Source organism: Salmo trutta, chromosome 32 (assembly GCF_901001165.1).
Source record: "Salmo trutta chromosome 32, fSalTru1.1, whole genome shotgun sequence".
NCBI classification, from domain to species: Eukaryota; Metazoa; Chordata; class Actinopteri; order Salmoniformes; family Salmonidae; genus Salmo; species Salmo trutta.
In genome coordinates this window covers 4,483,313-4,498,562 of record NC_042988.1, presented here as the reverse complement: position 1 = coordinate 4,498,562, position 15,250 = coordinate 4,483,313, and the positions used below count along the sequence as shown (strand labels likewise).

General features: G+C 42.4%; 2 protein-coding genes across 2 annotated transcripts; both read right to left on the bottom strand.

Moving 5' to 3' along the window:
* Positions 1-802: 802 nt before the first annotated feature.
* Positions 803-2,823, bottom strand: LOC115170835 (ferritin, middle subunit-like). Its single transcript, XM_029727162.1, has 4 exons — positions 2,523-2,823; positions 1,995-2,141; positions 1,635-1,760; positions 803-1,171 (listed from the first exon to the last, which is right to left on the bottom strand). The coding sequence occupies exons 1-4, from the start codon at positions 2,628-2,630 to the stop codon at positions 1,016-1,018; spliced, it is 537 nt and encodes a 178-aa protein (XP_029583022.1). The 5' UTR covers positions 2,631-2,823; the 3' UTR covers positions 803-1,015.
* Positions 2,824-11,942: 9,119 nt separating this feature from the next.
* Positions 11,943-14,777, bottom strand: LOC115170834 (ferritin, middle subunit-like). The gene is made up of 4 exons (XM_029727161.1): positions 14,445-14,777; positions 14,014-14,160; positions 12,533-12,658; positions 11,943-12,228 (listed from the first exon to the last, which is right to left on the bottom strand). The coding sequence occupies exons 1-4, from the start codon at positions 14,550-14,552 to the stop codon at positions 12,073-12,075; spliced, it is 537 nt and encodes a 178-aa protein (XP_029583021.1). The 5' UTR covers positions 14,553-14,777; the 3' UTR covers positions 11,943-12,072.
* Between the last annotated feature and the right edge of the window lie 473 nt (positions 14,778-15,250).

The following is a 15,250-nucleotide window of genomic DNA, read 5'->3' as shown; positions in this document are numbered from 1 at the left end:
TTACCATGTCATACTTCTTGGTTGTAAATGTTGGTGGCAGTTGTGTGAAGAAAGTTGAGTTATGGAAGATGCCGCTTTCCTCATTAGGCCATTTTCCCCTTCAACCAAATGGTCTATCCACCAGAAACTCATGTACTTTGCGGACACAAAAAATGTGGCAGTATTTTCAGTTAAAGTATAAGTTAAGCTTGCTTGTTAATTACCAAAATAAAAGTTCACTAATTTTGGTAAATTACAAGTAGCTTTGCAACCATATGACAGCTCCAATAAGCCCCTTATGAACGACTGGCTTGTAGATTTACCATTTTCAGTTCATAGTTTGCTGTAGGTGAACTATTAGGCATTACCAAGTGATATAAACAAAATGAGTAAACATTGTTTGAGTCAGTAAGAGCCGAACTTCCCATCACTAGATAAAGACACCATAACAGCTGGCTAACTGATTTACCGAGCAAGACACAAGGGTATGATTGACCTGTAGGCCATCTTCTAAACTTGTGACGTGCAGAGTGAAGGTCTACATCAACTGTAGGTACCCATTTTACTCCTATGGACCTAGAGTTGACAGTTGGGCCCTTAATTGACATGGCACTATTACAAGATATGGTGGAAGACACTATTGTCAGAGGTAATGTCCTTTATAAACCTCATGTTAAACTTCTGTTATGACGCTCAGTCACTAGTAGGTCTACAATTGTCAGTATTTATCACTAGGAAGTTGAGATGCTCAGTAAGACGGCGCAAAGAAGCTGAATAGACTATTACAACATCCATAACTACAGGTCAACACTTAGAAAACAAATTAACTTGAGTGATATTTTAATTGTTTTACAAGATGCCTTGAATCCAAAATACAATAGTGTTGTCAACAAAAACACCTCAATGTTACAGCTGTGTTGCACTGCACCAGTTTAACACTCTCCCCTCCCTATAAATGCAAAGCCAGTAGGATCTATCACAGAAGCCAGGAGTCCTGGTCTGAGGCTGGATGCCGTAGCCTGGGGATGGAAGTGGTTTAGCTCTGGCCTCCCAGGGTGTGCTTGTCAAACAGGTACTCTGCCATCTTGTTTTTGACAGCATCCATCTTGGTGAGGTTGGTGATGTGGTCACCCAGCTTCTTAATGGCCTCCACCTGCTCATTCAGGTAATGGGTCTCCAGGAAGTCACACAGCTAAAGAGGGAAAACACAGGTCAGACAAGAGAATAACTACAGACTATTGTAGATACAGTAACACACGAGAGCCTGGTGGTAATGGCATAAGTGCAGATAATGAGGTGTTTGCAGCTTTTTTCACTAGGCAAATAAGTTAGGAACAAATTCTTATTTACAATGACAACCTAACGTGGAACAGTGGGTTAACTGCCTTGTTCAGGGGCAAAACACATTTTTACCTTGTCAGCTAGAGGATTCGATCCAGCAACCTTTTGGTTACTGGCTCAACGCTCTAACCGCTAAGCAACCTGCCGCCCCTTATGCATTGTGTGCATCTGGACTATTGTGTGCGTGTGAAGAAGCAGGTCACACAATCCTGTGTCATTAGTTATCAGAGCTACAACATCCTGATCATCTCCTGGGACAGTACCTGTATTCTATGTGATATAGACATGTGATGTGCAGATCCACTATAACTTACATGGGGGTCAACCTTGTCAGAGGCAATCTTGTGCAGGTCCAGCAGGGCCTGGTTCACATTCTTCTCCAGCTGCAGAGCACACTGCATGGCCTCCAGCCCATTGCCCCACTCATCACGTTCTGGCTTCTACACAGGACAGAGTGAACACAGAAGTGTTAGGGACTACTAGCAGACATTAAGGTTAGGATAAAGTGAACAGAGTTACAGCCCTCACACTGTCAGTTCAGTGGTTAGAGGCAGTATGTTCAGGACTACTCCAGGTTCTCTAGATCAACTTAATGCTGTAGACACTCCTCCATGGAGTAAAGACATTTCTATCAGTCTACAATCTAACTGGGTTTTAGATGCTCAGGGGCTCACCTTGATGTCCTGGAGTAAAATGCGTCCACCTCTCTTGTTCTGGAAGGAGAGTAGCTTGTCGGCGTGCTCCCGCTCCTCGTCGCTGTTCTCCTTGAAGAAATGCGCGAAGCCAGGCAGAGCCACATCGTCACGGGAGAAATAGAAAGCCTGGGTGGATAAACATAAAACAGTGTTTAGAAGAAAGAACATGACAGCATTCTGTTCTTGTTGTGGCAACTAAACTTGATGACAAAGGCATGAATCAGTCTAGTCCGTAGTCTACTTGGTAACCTGACAAGTAACCCGTCAAGGAGTTGTTACGCGCTCTGTCCAAGGTAGGATAGATTCCCGGCTTCATTTGAACTGTTATATCTACCTGAAAGCTCTTAATAACAAAGTAGACCTCAAATATGAACTAGAGGGAGTTAAATTTCTTGGTTCTTTAATTGTCTAGGTCTGTAGAAAAGTCAGGTGAAAAATGGCATTTAGGCCCAGGAATAATAATACACAGATAGATCAACAAAACGGTCATCTTGGTAGACTTCTTACCATTGAAGTGTAGGTGAAGGAGGCAAACATCTCCATGTTGATCATCCGGTTGATGGCAGCTTCGCAATCGTGGTGATAGTTCTGGCGGATCTGAGACTCCATTTTCATTTTATATCAAAATTAACGGTACAAAATAGAGATTATTAGATTATTTTACAAAGACAGTTCAAGTTAGTGTTACGTTATCAATCCGGAATGTTCTATAATGCGGGACGAAGGCAGAGGAGTTCCGTTCAATCACTGTTGAAGCAAGAACTTCTTCATGCGTCTTCTCAGACTTGTGAACTGGAAGGAGCCTTGTTCCCTCTATTTATTGTTCCGAACGGAACGCGTCAGTGAACTCCACCCTCACAGAGCGTAGCCAATCACCTTTAGAATTTCAACAGGAACTAGGCGGATCATTTGACGACGAGCCCACTGATACACCTCATGACCTAAAGCAATGATTATTTATTATATTAACAAGAGAGACGAGTGACAACTCTAACAATGGAATTACATGTGTTCAACGATTGAAGACAGGCAAGATTCTAACCAATGAGAGGGCAGGTACGCGTGTAAACAACACGCACAACTAAACGTCGTTTTTCTCAAAGTTGCCGGAATGCAACGTGCATCAACATATAATATATGTGTCGGCGTTTGTAAAAGCTTTTATAAAAGCTTAACCATTACGAAATTTCTATTCGATCTAAATCCTTAAGTAATTTGACACTCTGTTATTAACCTCCACACATAAATGGCCTTATCTCACGCGGACAGATTTTGGGCAGAGTAAATGCTCTCGCCTTGACCTCTTCATCTCGGTCTGTTATTTTTTTTAAACTTGTTGTTACGGTCACGACCGGGTCAATCATGTGACCAGCCGCACAAAGTTATAAACAGTAAGTAATACTGTAAATGGTTAACCTCGTCAGTGAAATCGACCCTCTTCTTCGATGAGATTTTAACGGCAGGTTGGCATCCAATAAATGTTGCATTACCGCCACCTACTAGACTGGAGTATAACTCCCTTATACTTTGCTTTTTTTTTTTTAATCAACAACCACAACAACAAAAAAATACAACAAATACCCTACCATCTAAAACTACACTCACAAAAAAGAATAATAAATACCATACTCCACTATTTACATCTGTTTAGTCCTACTTCAGGCCAACAGCATGAAAGGATGGGACACCACCACTTAACACACCCTGTAGCTCAACATAAATCAAATCAAATTGTATTACTCACATGCGCCAAATACAACAGGTAGACCTTACAGTGAAACGCTTAGTTACGAGCCGCTAACTGACAGTGCAGTTTAAAAAAATACAGATAAGAATAAGAGATAAGAGATAAAACTCTTCTGCTGTCAAGTCTCGCACACCCAAATACCTCTCTGCAGCTCCCACCACACCTCTATTTTCTAGTTCCATCCCTGCAGTACAGTTGATAACCATTACTATAAATGCCAAAAATCCAATCTTACTGAAACATATATGACTTGTTGGTTAATCCCTCTGTACTGGTACAGATCTACTACTCACACCCCTCATCTCATGATCCCTCCCCCCTTGACCCATCTTCCTCTACTTCTTCACTGCCCCAGCATATGACAACTTCTGCGCTACTCTAATCCTGGGAACCTCAACCTGCTTCTCTCGCACGGGACATTTCTGATCAACAGCCCCATGGGCACCCCTACAATTAACACATATCACTACTTTTCCCAATGCTACACATTATTTTGTCTCATGCCCTTCTGCACACTTCTCACACCTAGGAACCTCCCTCCTACATACTGCTGTCACATGCCCATCAGCTTGACACCTGTAACAACGTAATGTAGTCTGCACAAAATCTCGTACAGGATAACTTATATATCCTAACATCACTTTGTCGGGAAAAGACTCAACATCAAAACTCAAACGAACAGACAATGACTCTTCTGTTCTCCACTCACACCATAGTGTCTGCGCCGCACCAAACGACGAGCATCACAAACACCGGGAATCTTCCCCTTCTGTTGGTCAACTTTCACATTTACCGCTACCCCAGTAATCACTCCTTTCAATGGTGCCCTTTTCTTGAGAGCAGAACAATTCACATCTCTTGCCCCCATTCGTTTAACACGGAGTGCCTGCTACCTCTGACCAGCAGAAACACAAACAATTATCACAAGATCACTTCTGGTTACCGATTCCACAGCACTCAACTCTGTTTTCACCCACCCTGAAACCTCAAATGGATCAGCCAAAAGGCAAGAGTCCACTTTTTCCAAAAACTTCCCTCCTACTGTCACAGACTCATCTTTGTCCTGAACCTCGGTGCAAGCCTCAGGCTCCGGGAACTTCACCACACCTACCACCTCCGATACTTCGCCCTCATTCACTTCCATTTCTCCTCCTGTCTTCAACTCACTCTGTTTACACCTTCTACCAGTCTTCTTTAACAAACCATCTCTTTTTTTCCCGCCATTTTTAACCGACTCAAGCTCACCCTCTTCCTCCCTCTCTCTCTTAGACCTCCTCTGCCTCTCTTTTTCCCTCCATTCTTCTTCCGTATTACAAGTCAAATCAAATTTTATTTGTCACATGCGCCGAATACAACAGGTGGAGACCTTACATTGAAATGCTTACTTACGAGCCCTTAACCAACAATGCAGTTTTAAGAAAATACCCCCCAAAAAGTATAAGATAAGAATAACAAATAATTAAAGAGCAGCAGTAATTAACAATAGCGGGGCTATATACAGGGGAGTACCGGCACAGAGTCAATGTGCGGGGGCACCGGTGTCGAGGTAATGGAGGTAGTATGTACATGTAGGTAGAGATATTAAAGTGACTATGCATAGATAATAACAGAGAGTAGCAGCAGCGTAGAAGATGCAATGCAATGCAAATGGTCTGGGTAGCCATTTGATTAGATGTTCAGGAGTCTTATGGCTTGGGGGTAGAAGCTGTTTAGAAGCCTTTTGGACCTAGATTTGGCACTCCGGTACCGCGTGCTGTGCGGGAGCAGAGAGAACAGTACACTGCCTGGTATGGAGGTCCTGGATGGCAGGAAGCTTGGACCCGGTGATGTACTGGGCCGTAGACGCTGTAGTGCCTTGCGGTCGGAGGCCGAGCAGTTGCCATACCAGACAGTGATGCAACCCGTCAGGATGCTCTCGATGGTTCTGCTGTAAAACCTTTTGAGGATTTTTATTTTATTTAACTAGGCAAGTCAGTTAAGAACAAATTCTTATTTTCAATGACGTCCTAGGAACAGTGGGTTAACTGCCTGTTCAGGGGCAGAACAACAGATTTGTACCTTGTCAGCTTAAGGATTTGAACTTCCAATGCTCTAACCACTAGGCTACCCTGAGGACCCATGCAAAATCTTTTCAGTCTCCTGAGGGGGAATAGGTTTTGTTGTGCCCTCTGCTTGGACCATGTTAGTTTGTTGGTGATGTGGACACCAAGGAACTTGAAGCTCTCAAACTGATTCACTACAGCCCTGTCGATGAGAATGGTGGGGTGCTCGGTCCTCCTTTTCCTGCGGTCCACGATCATCTCCTTCGTCTTGATCACGTTGAGTGTAACTCTCCTTCTGATAATACTGCACTTCTTCTGACATACATCTTGCTCTTGCCTTGTCAAGGGACGCCATTTAACCTGCTGTCACAAATCCGTTCAATCAGCACAACCCCCTCAGGCTTCACGCAGTGCTCCCCTAACCCGGACGACTCTGATTCAATATTGCGCCGCCCTATGGGACTCCTGATCACGGCCGGTTGTGATACAGCCCGGGATCGAACCAGGGTCTGTAGTGACGCCTCTAGCACTGATATGCAGTGCCTCAGACAGCTGTGCCACTCGGGTGCCCAATATAGTCAATCAGATCTCAAATACCAATATTTTTCTGTATTACTATAAACTCTTGGTCTAACTCTAACAGTTCAGAAACTCACCACCAAACCCTTCACGCAGGCTTGAGACAGACATTTTGGCTTTTGTAGAAATGGTATTTGATGATAGACCTTTCGGTTTCAAATGACATATTGTAGTTGACAAATGGTATATCAAAGTTGATTACATTAGCCTAGAAATAACTACACAGAATCAGTAGCTACATACATCTAACAATACATAGGTTATTAAGCTAAAACTGTGAAGTGGAAAACTTTTTACAGCTAATGAAAATCAAAGACTACAGTAATAAAGTAACCTTCCTAACAACTTCAGGTCACATGACCTGATCTTCCACAACCGTTGACAGGGTGCTTTCAGGGTGCTGTGTTATTGTTCAATACATCCATGTAGTTGAAACATCATTGGTATTCATTAGAACTAGGTCTTCTGGGGCAGTATGTATCAAACGTCTCAGTGCTGATTTAGTTTCAGTTTTTGTCTTTTAGATCATATTGAATAACATTACATCTAATCCTATACATTACATCTAATCCTATACATTACATCTAATCCTATTCTGACAACAGGCTTGATACCTTTATACAGCCCCTGGTCTGTACTGGCCTAGTATGTAAGGTAGTGCCTCTTCTCCAATTGTTTAAGAACAGAACCACCTTTTTCCTAATATGTAACCCAAAACAGGCTCTATCAATCACTTTGTCATATCTACTATCTAGGTTAATTGTTTGTTGAAAAATGATAAAGCTGCTTCAAATGGGGGTAAGGGTCTTCAACATAGATAATCCTTGAAGTATGTGCCCTGCTCTCTGTTACTTTGATCAACTGTTCTAGACTAAACACCTCTTTATAGTGCAAACAAAGTTTTGGAGACAATGAGTCAAAGCCTCTTCAGACTGTTCAGAGTGACAGTAGACTTATTCTTAAAATCAAATCAAAGTTTATTTGTCACGGCGCCGAATACAACAGGTTTCACCTTACAGTGAAATGCTTACTTACAGGCTCTAACCAATAGTGCGAAAAAAAGGAGTGTGTGTGTGTGTGTGTGTTGGTAAGTAAAGAAATAAAACAACAGTAAAAAGACATTTGAAAATAACAGTAGCAAGGCTATATACAGACACAGGTTAGTCAGGCTTATTGAGGTAGTATGTACATGTAGGTATGGTTAAAGTGACTATGCATATATGATGAACAGAGAGTAGCAGTAGCGTAAAAAGAGGGGTTGGCGGGTGGTGGGACACAATGCAGATAGCCCGGTTAGCCAATGTGCGGGAGCACTGGTTGGTCGGGCCAATTGAGGTAGTATGTACATGAATGTATAGTTAAAGTGACTATGCATATATGATAAACAGAGTAGCAGCAGCGTAAAAGTGGGGTTGGGTGGGAACACAATGCAAATAGTCTGGGTAACCATTTGGTTACCTGTTCGGGAGTCTTATGGCTTGGGGGTAAAAACTGTTGAGAAGCCTTTTTGTCTTAGACTTGGCACTCCGATACCTGCTTGCCATGTGGTAGTTGAGAGAACAGTCTATGACTGGGGTGGCTGGGGTCTTTGACAATTTTTAGGGCCTTCCTCTGACACCGCCTGGTGTAGAGGTCCTGGATGGCAGGCAGCTTGCCCCAGTGATGTACTGGGCTGTACGCACTACACTCTGAAGTGCCTTGCGGTCGGAGGCTGAGCAATTGCCGTACCAGGCAGTGATGCAACCGGTCAGAATGCTCTTGATGTTGCAGTTGTAGAACCTTTTGAGGATCTCAGGACCCATGCCAAATCTTTTTCGTTTCCTGAGGGACAATAGGCTTTGTCGTGCCCTCTTCACGACTGTCTTGGTGTGTTTGGACCATTCTAGTTTGTTGTTGATGTGGACACCAAGGAACTTGAAGCTCTCAACCTACTCCACTACAGCCCCGTCGATGAGAATGGGGGTGTGCTCGGTGCTCCTTTTCCTGTAGTCCACAATCATCTCTTTAGTCTTGGTTACGTTGAGGGATAGGTTGTTATTCTGGCACCACCCAGCCAGGTCTCTGACCTCCTCCCTATAGGCTGTCTCGTCGTTGTCGGTGATCAGGCCTACCACTGTTGTGTCGTCTGCAAACTTAAAATGGTGCTACAAAAGGGCTGTGACATACTTGGAATTCTTTCTTTTTTGGTGGAAAGTGACATCACTTTTTGACTAAATTATGTGTCATGCTTAAAGGATAAGTTTGCTTGTTTGAAACTCATCACTGACAACTTTAGCATTTTAGCTAACCTTTCCCCTGACCTTAAACGTTTAATCTAAATCCTAATCTTAACCTTAGACCTAACTTTAACCCCTAACCCCTAGCCTAGCTAACATTAGCCACCTAGCCACCGACCTAACGTTAGCCACAACAAATTGCAGTTCGTAACATATCATACGAATGGATGATGGACTTCCACAAATGAATACATACCATACAAAACATACCATACTTATTGGAGTATCCCAGATTTACATTTACTATGTTACGTCTACCCCTGAGTCCAGGTTGTTCTAAGTGACCTTGTTTTAGCAGAAGGGCAAACAGAGCATTAAAATAGCATTTTACAAAGTATTTTCTTCATTTATTTCTGCAAATCTTTTCTGTAATGTTCAACCCAGAGAACATGTGTTAAGTTGTCACGACCTGGGCCATCATGTGACCAGCCGCAAAAAGTTATAAACAGTAAGTAATACTGTAAATGGTTAACCATTACATAAATCTCAGTGCTAGAGAAGTCACTACAAACCCTGGTTCGATTCCAGGCTGTATCACAACCGGCCATGATTGGGAGTCCCACAGGGTGGCACACAATTGGCCTAGCGCCGTCCGGGTTATGGTTTGGCCGTGGTAGGCCGTCATTGTAAATAAGAATTTGTTCTTAACTGACTTGCCTAGTTAAATAAAAGTTAAATAAAAAAAGAACAAATTCTTATTTTACAATGACGGCCTACCCCGGCCAAACCCTCCCCTAACCCGGACGATGCTGGTCCAATTGGCTCCCGAGTGGTGCAGCGGTCTAAGGCACTGCATCTCAGTGCAAGAGGTGTCACTACATTCCCTGGTTCAAATCCAGGCTGTATTACATCCGACTGTGATTGGGAGTCCCATAAGTCGGCGCACAATTGACCCAGTGTCGTCCAGGGTAGGCCGTCATTGTAAATAAGAAGTTGTTCTTAACCGACTTGCCTAGTTAAATAAAAGATAAAAAAATAAAATTATTTAATACAGAAACTTTTTTTTAAAATGTTTTAAACACTTCTTTGCAGCTTTTGACGTTATTGATCATAATCTGCTGCTGGAAAGTATAAGTGCTATGGCTTTACATCCCCTGCTATATTGTGGATCTAGAGTTACCTGTCTAACAGAACACAGAGGGTGTTATTTAATGGAATCCTCTCCAACATAATCTAGGTAGAGTCAGGCATTCCCCAGAGCAGCTGTTTAGGCCCCTTACTTTTTCTATCTTTACTAATGACTTGCCACTGGCGCTGAGTGAAGCCTGTGTTTCTGTGTCTACGTACGCTGATGACTCAACATTATACACATCAGCTACCACAGCAGGTGTAATCACTGCCAGTGGCGGTTCTACACCATTTCAACTGGGGCCAGTTGTACTGTTAGAGGGGCCAGTTACATTAGACGTTATTGTTGTCATATCGTTTTCTTCACTGCATTGCAGGCATTAGCAGGCAAAAGACCATGTTCATAATCATCATCGTTGCCACTGTCTAATAACAGATGTAAAAAAAGAACGATAGCAAAAATTAGTTATGTAAAAATCATTTCATACTGCACATTTAGGGGGGGTCACAAGGGGGTCCAAAATTGTTGTCACAGGGGCACTGGCAACCCCCCCCCCCCCCCCTCACATGGCTCAAAGTAGAGGAGAGATTGACTTCATCACTACTTGTATTTGTGAGAAGTATTGACATGTTGAATGCACCGAGCTGTCAGTTTAATCTACTAGGACACAACTCAGACACAAGTGCATACCCCACAAGACATGCCACCATGCCTCTTCACAGTACACAAGTCCAGAACAGACTATGGGAGGTGCACAGTACTACATAGAGCCATGACATGGCTACTATTCCAAATCAAGCAACTCATTCAAGCAGTAAAATAAGATTTAAAAAAATAGATAAAAATACACCTTATGGGACAGCGGGGACTGAGAAGAGACACATAGGCACAGACACGATAACATATGCACTATAGATACACACACATGGATTTTGTGTTGTAGGTATGTGGTAATAGAGTAGTGGCCTGAGGGCAAACCCTTAATGTGTTGTGAAATCTGTTTTGTAATGTAATGTTTCTATTGTATTGAACTGCCTTTATTTTGCTGGACCCCATGAAGAGTAACTGCTGCCTTGACAGTAGGCAACAGGGATCCATAAAGAAATGTTGGTAAATGTCGAATGTCAGGTGCCATCTAGTGGCCTTTTTGGGTACTTCAAATTATCACAACTCTCTGGCCCTCCATGTGGCCTTATCACATGTAAAATATACTTTAAAATAGAATGACAAAGCCACAAAACATTACCCTAAATGTAAACCAACTTAGAGAATGCTATGACCTTTAATTTTGAAAAAGTAATCAATAATTTTACCATGTCAGTATTTCATGGTTGTAAATGTTGGTGGCAGTTGTGTAAAGAAATGGATGAGTTGCAAAATTGTTGAAAAAAAAAAAAAAAAAAAAACACTTCACAAGGTTATTTTCTCCTTTCAACCATCTGGTCTATCCACTAGAATCCCATGCACTATATGGACACATGAAAAATAGCAATATTCCCAGTTAAAGAATAAATTACCGAAGTTAGATTCCCTGTTAACTACAGAAGACTTCAGTAATTTTGGTAAATTACCAGTAGCTTTGCAACCATATGACAGCTCCAATAAGCCCCTTATGGTGAACTAGAGACTTGTAGAATCATCATTTTGAGAATTCAGTTCATAGTTTGCTGTAGGGGGAACTATTGGGCATTACCAACTGAAACAAAATGAGTAAAGATTTAATTTGTCAGTAAGAGCCAAACTTCACATCACTAGAGAAATGCGCCATTTGGATTTACCGAGCAGGAAGCAAGAGTTTGATTTACCTCTAGGCCGTCTAATGACCTTCTGAGATGCTGAGTGAAGGTCCACATTGACTAGTTACCCACTTCACTTATGGGTAAAGCGTTGACAGTTGGGCCCTTAATTGATATGTCTGTAACATTTATTTTACTACTGCCCTCTGTGGTGACAGGTAATGTCCTTTATAAACCTCATGTTAAACTTCTATTGTTATGACCCTCAGTCACTAGTAGGTCTACAATTGTCAGTATTTATCACTAGGAAATTGAGATGCTCAGTAAGACAGCGCAAAGAACCTGAATAGACTATTACAACATCCATTACTACAGGTCAACACTTAGAAAACAAATTAACTTGAGTGATATTTTAATTGTTTTACAAGATGCCTTGAATCCAAAATACAATAGTGTTGTCAACAAAAACACCTCAATGTTACAGCTGTGTTGCACTGCACCAGTTCAACACTCTCCCCTCCCTATAAATGCAAAGCCAGTAGGATCTATCAGAGAAGCCAGGAGTCCTGGTCTGTGGCTGGATGCCGTAGCCTGGGGATGGAAGTGGTTTAGCTCTGGCCTCCCAGGGTGTGCTTGTCAAACAGGTACTCTGCCATCTTGTTGTTGACAGCATCCATCTTGGTGAGGTTGGTGATGTGGTCACCCAGCTTCTTAATGGCCTCCACCTGCTCATTCAGGTAATGGGTCTCCAGGAAGTCACACAGCTAAAGAGGGAAAACACAGGTCAGACAAGAGAATAACTACAGACTATTGTAGATACAGTAACACACAATAGCCTGGTGGTAATGGCATAAGTGCAGATAATGAGGTGTTTGCAGCTGTAACTCCTGCATGAGCTGCATTGTGTGTATAGTGTACATCTGTGGACTACTGTGTGCATGTGAAGAGGCAGGTCACAATCCTGTGTCATTAGTTATCAGAGCTACAACAACCTGATCATCTCCTGGGACAGTACCTGTATTCTATGTGATATATACATGTGATGTGCAGTTCCAATATAAAACTTACATGGGGGTCAACCTTGTCAGAGGCAATCTTGTGCAGGTCCAGCAGGGCCTGGTTCACATTCTTCTCCAGCTGCAGAGCACACTGCATGGCCTCCAGCCCATTGCCCCACTCATCACGTTCTGGCTTCTACATAGGACAGAGTGAACACAGGAGGGTTAGGGACTACTAGCAGATGTTTAGACATAATTAAAAAAGTCAATTAAATCAGTATATCTGACAAACTGGAACCAACGCAGAAAGATCAAGATGGAGTCATTTTAACAGTGACTATGAACAACCACATATGCTAGAGTTTATGAAGCACATATCATGGGTCGGTGTGGCTCAGTTGATAGAGCAAGGTGCTTGCAACGACAAAGGTTCCCAGAACCCCAGCTCAGAACACAACTCGTCGATCATTCTCACGGATGGGCCATTGCAGCAGACGACCACACCGGGTTACACGCCTTTCAGCTAAAAACAAGTGACTCCTGCGGGCAATTGGGTGGAAAAACATAGCCTGGAACAGCGAGTTCAGTTTACTGCACAGTCCCAAGACCTCAAACCAATAGAGCATCTTTGGAACGAGGTGGAACGGGCTGTTCACAGCATGACTATGTCGCCGTAAAATGTGCAGCAACCGTCTGCTTTCATCGTGTCAGCATGGCCCAACATCCCTGTGGAATGTTTGACACCTTGTAGAATGTCCCAAAGAAATCAGGCTGTTCTGGAGGCACAGGGTTCTGAGTAGATGTGTTTAACCACTTATTTCACACTCACTAGGCTTCCCCCCCCCCCACACACACGTCACATATCCTGATTGCCTAGTCACTTAACCCTACTGTATTCTCTCAACTACCTTGTACCACTGCACATGGTCTCAGTACTTGTATAAAGCCTCGTTATTCTTTGTGTTACCATTTCCTTTTTAAATTAACAAATATTTACCTTTAACTCTGCATTGTTGGGAATGGGCTCATAAGTACACATGTCACTGTAAAGTCTACACCTGTTGTAGTCGGTGCACGTGACCAATAAAATCTGATTTGAAACTGGCCAGTGAGCATGTATTATATTAACATTGGGAGAGTTTGGATAGAGTGGATGGAGTTACACCCCTCATGCTCTCAGTTCAGTGGTTATGAAGGAATGGAGGCAGTGTGCTCAGGCCTAAGCAGTCAGGACATTATCTCCTCTGGCCACCTTGCTCTAATACTAGGGCAGCCACATAGGGCGTGCCTTACAATTAACTGTATTAACATGAATGACTACTCATCCAAAACTTGATGTTCACAGCATTAAAGAAAAGGCTCTAGATTGACTATAAAGGGTTCTTTAGACTTCTTGCCATAGAGTCTAGATCAACCACTTGGTTTCAGGTAGAACCTTCCCAACTGAGACAACAACCATTTCTACCAGAGAACCCTCTACGAAGAAGTTAATGCTCTTTTATGTTGCGCAGTCTACAATGTAAATTTATTTTTCGACGCTCAGGCGCTCACCGTGATGTCCTGGAGTAAAATGCGTCCACCTCTCTTGTTCTGGAAGGAGAGTAGCTTGTCGGCGTGCTCCCGCTCCTCGTCGCTGTTCTCCTTGAAGAAATGCGCGAAGCCAGGCAGAGCCACATCGTCACGGGAGAAATAGAAAGCCTGGGTGAACAGACAAGTGTTTAGAAACATGTCAAACATGACTCATTCTATTATTGAGGGATCTGTGCATGATTGGCACAGCAATATGATCCGGAAACTCATTAGTCTACTTGGTAACCTGCCAAGAAGATAGGCTCTGTCCAAGGATACATTTATCAGCTTTATTTGAATGATAGGTCTACCTCAAGACTGTTAATTGCCTAGGTGTACAGAAAAATATTTAGACCCAGGAATAATAATAAACTGGTAGATCAACAAAACGTTCATCTTGGTAGACTTCTTACCATTGAAGTGTAGGTGAAGGAGGCAAACATCTCCATGTTGATCATCCGGTTGATGGCAACTTCGCAATCGTGGTGATAGTTCTGGCGGACCTGAGACTCCATTTTCATTTTATATCAAAATTAACGGTACAAAAAAAGAGATTGTTAGATTATTTTACTAAGACAGTTCAAGTAAGTGTTACGTTATCAATCCGGAATGTTCTATAATAACGGGACGAAGGCAGAGGAGTTCCGTTCAATCACTGTTGAAGCAAGAACTTCTTCATGCGTCTTCTCAGACTTGTGAACTGGAAGGAGCCTTGTTCCCTCTATTTATTGTTCCGAACGGACCTCGTCAGTGAAATCGACCCTCTTCTTCGATGAGATTTAACGGCAGGTTGGCATCCAATAAATGTTGCATTACCGCCACCTACTACACTGGAGTATAACTCCCTTATACTTTGCTTATTTTTTTTAATCAACTACTTCAACAACAAAAAATACAACAAATACCCTACCATCTAACACTACACTCACAAACAATAATAATAAATACCATACTCCACTATTTACATCTACTTAGTCCTACTTCAGGCCAACAGCATGACCTAACGTTAGCCACAACAAATTGGAATTCGTAACATATCATATGTTTGCAAGTTCCTAACATATTGTACAAATTGCAATTCGTAACATATTGTACGATTTGCAGTTTGTGACATATCATACGAAATGGATGATGGACTTCCACAAATGAATACATACCATACAAAACATACCATACAAATTGAAGTATCCCAGATTTACATTTACTATGTTACGTCTAC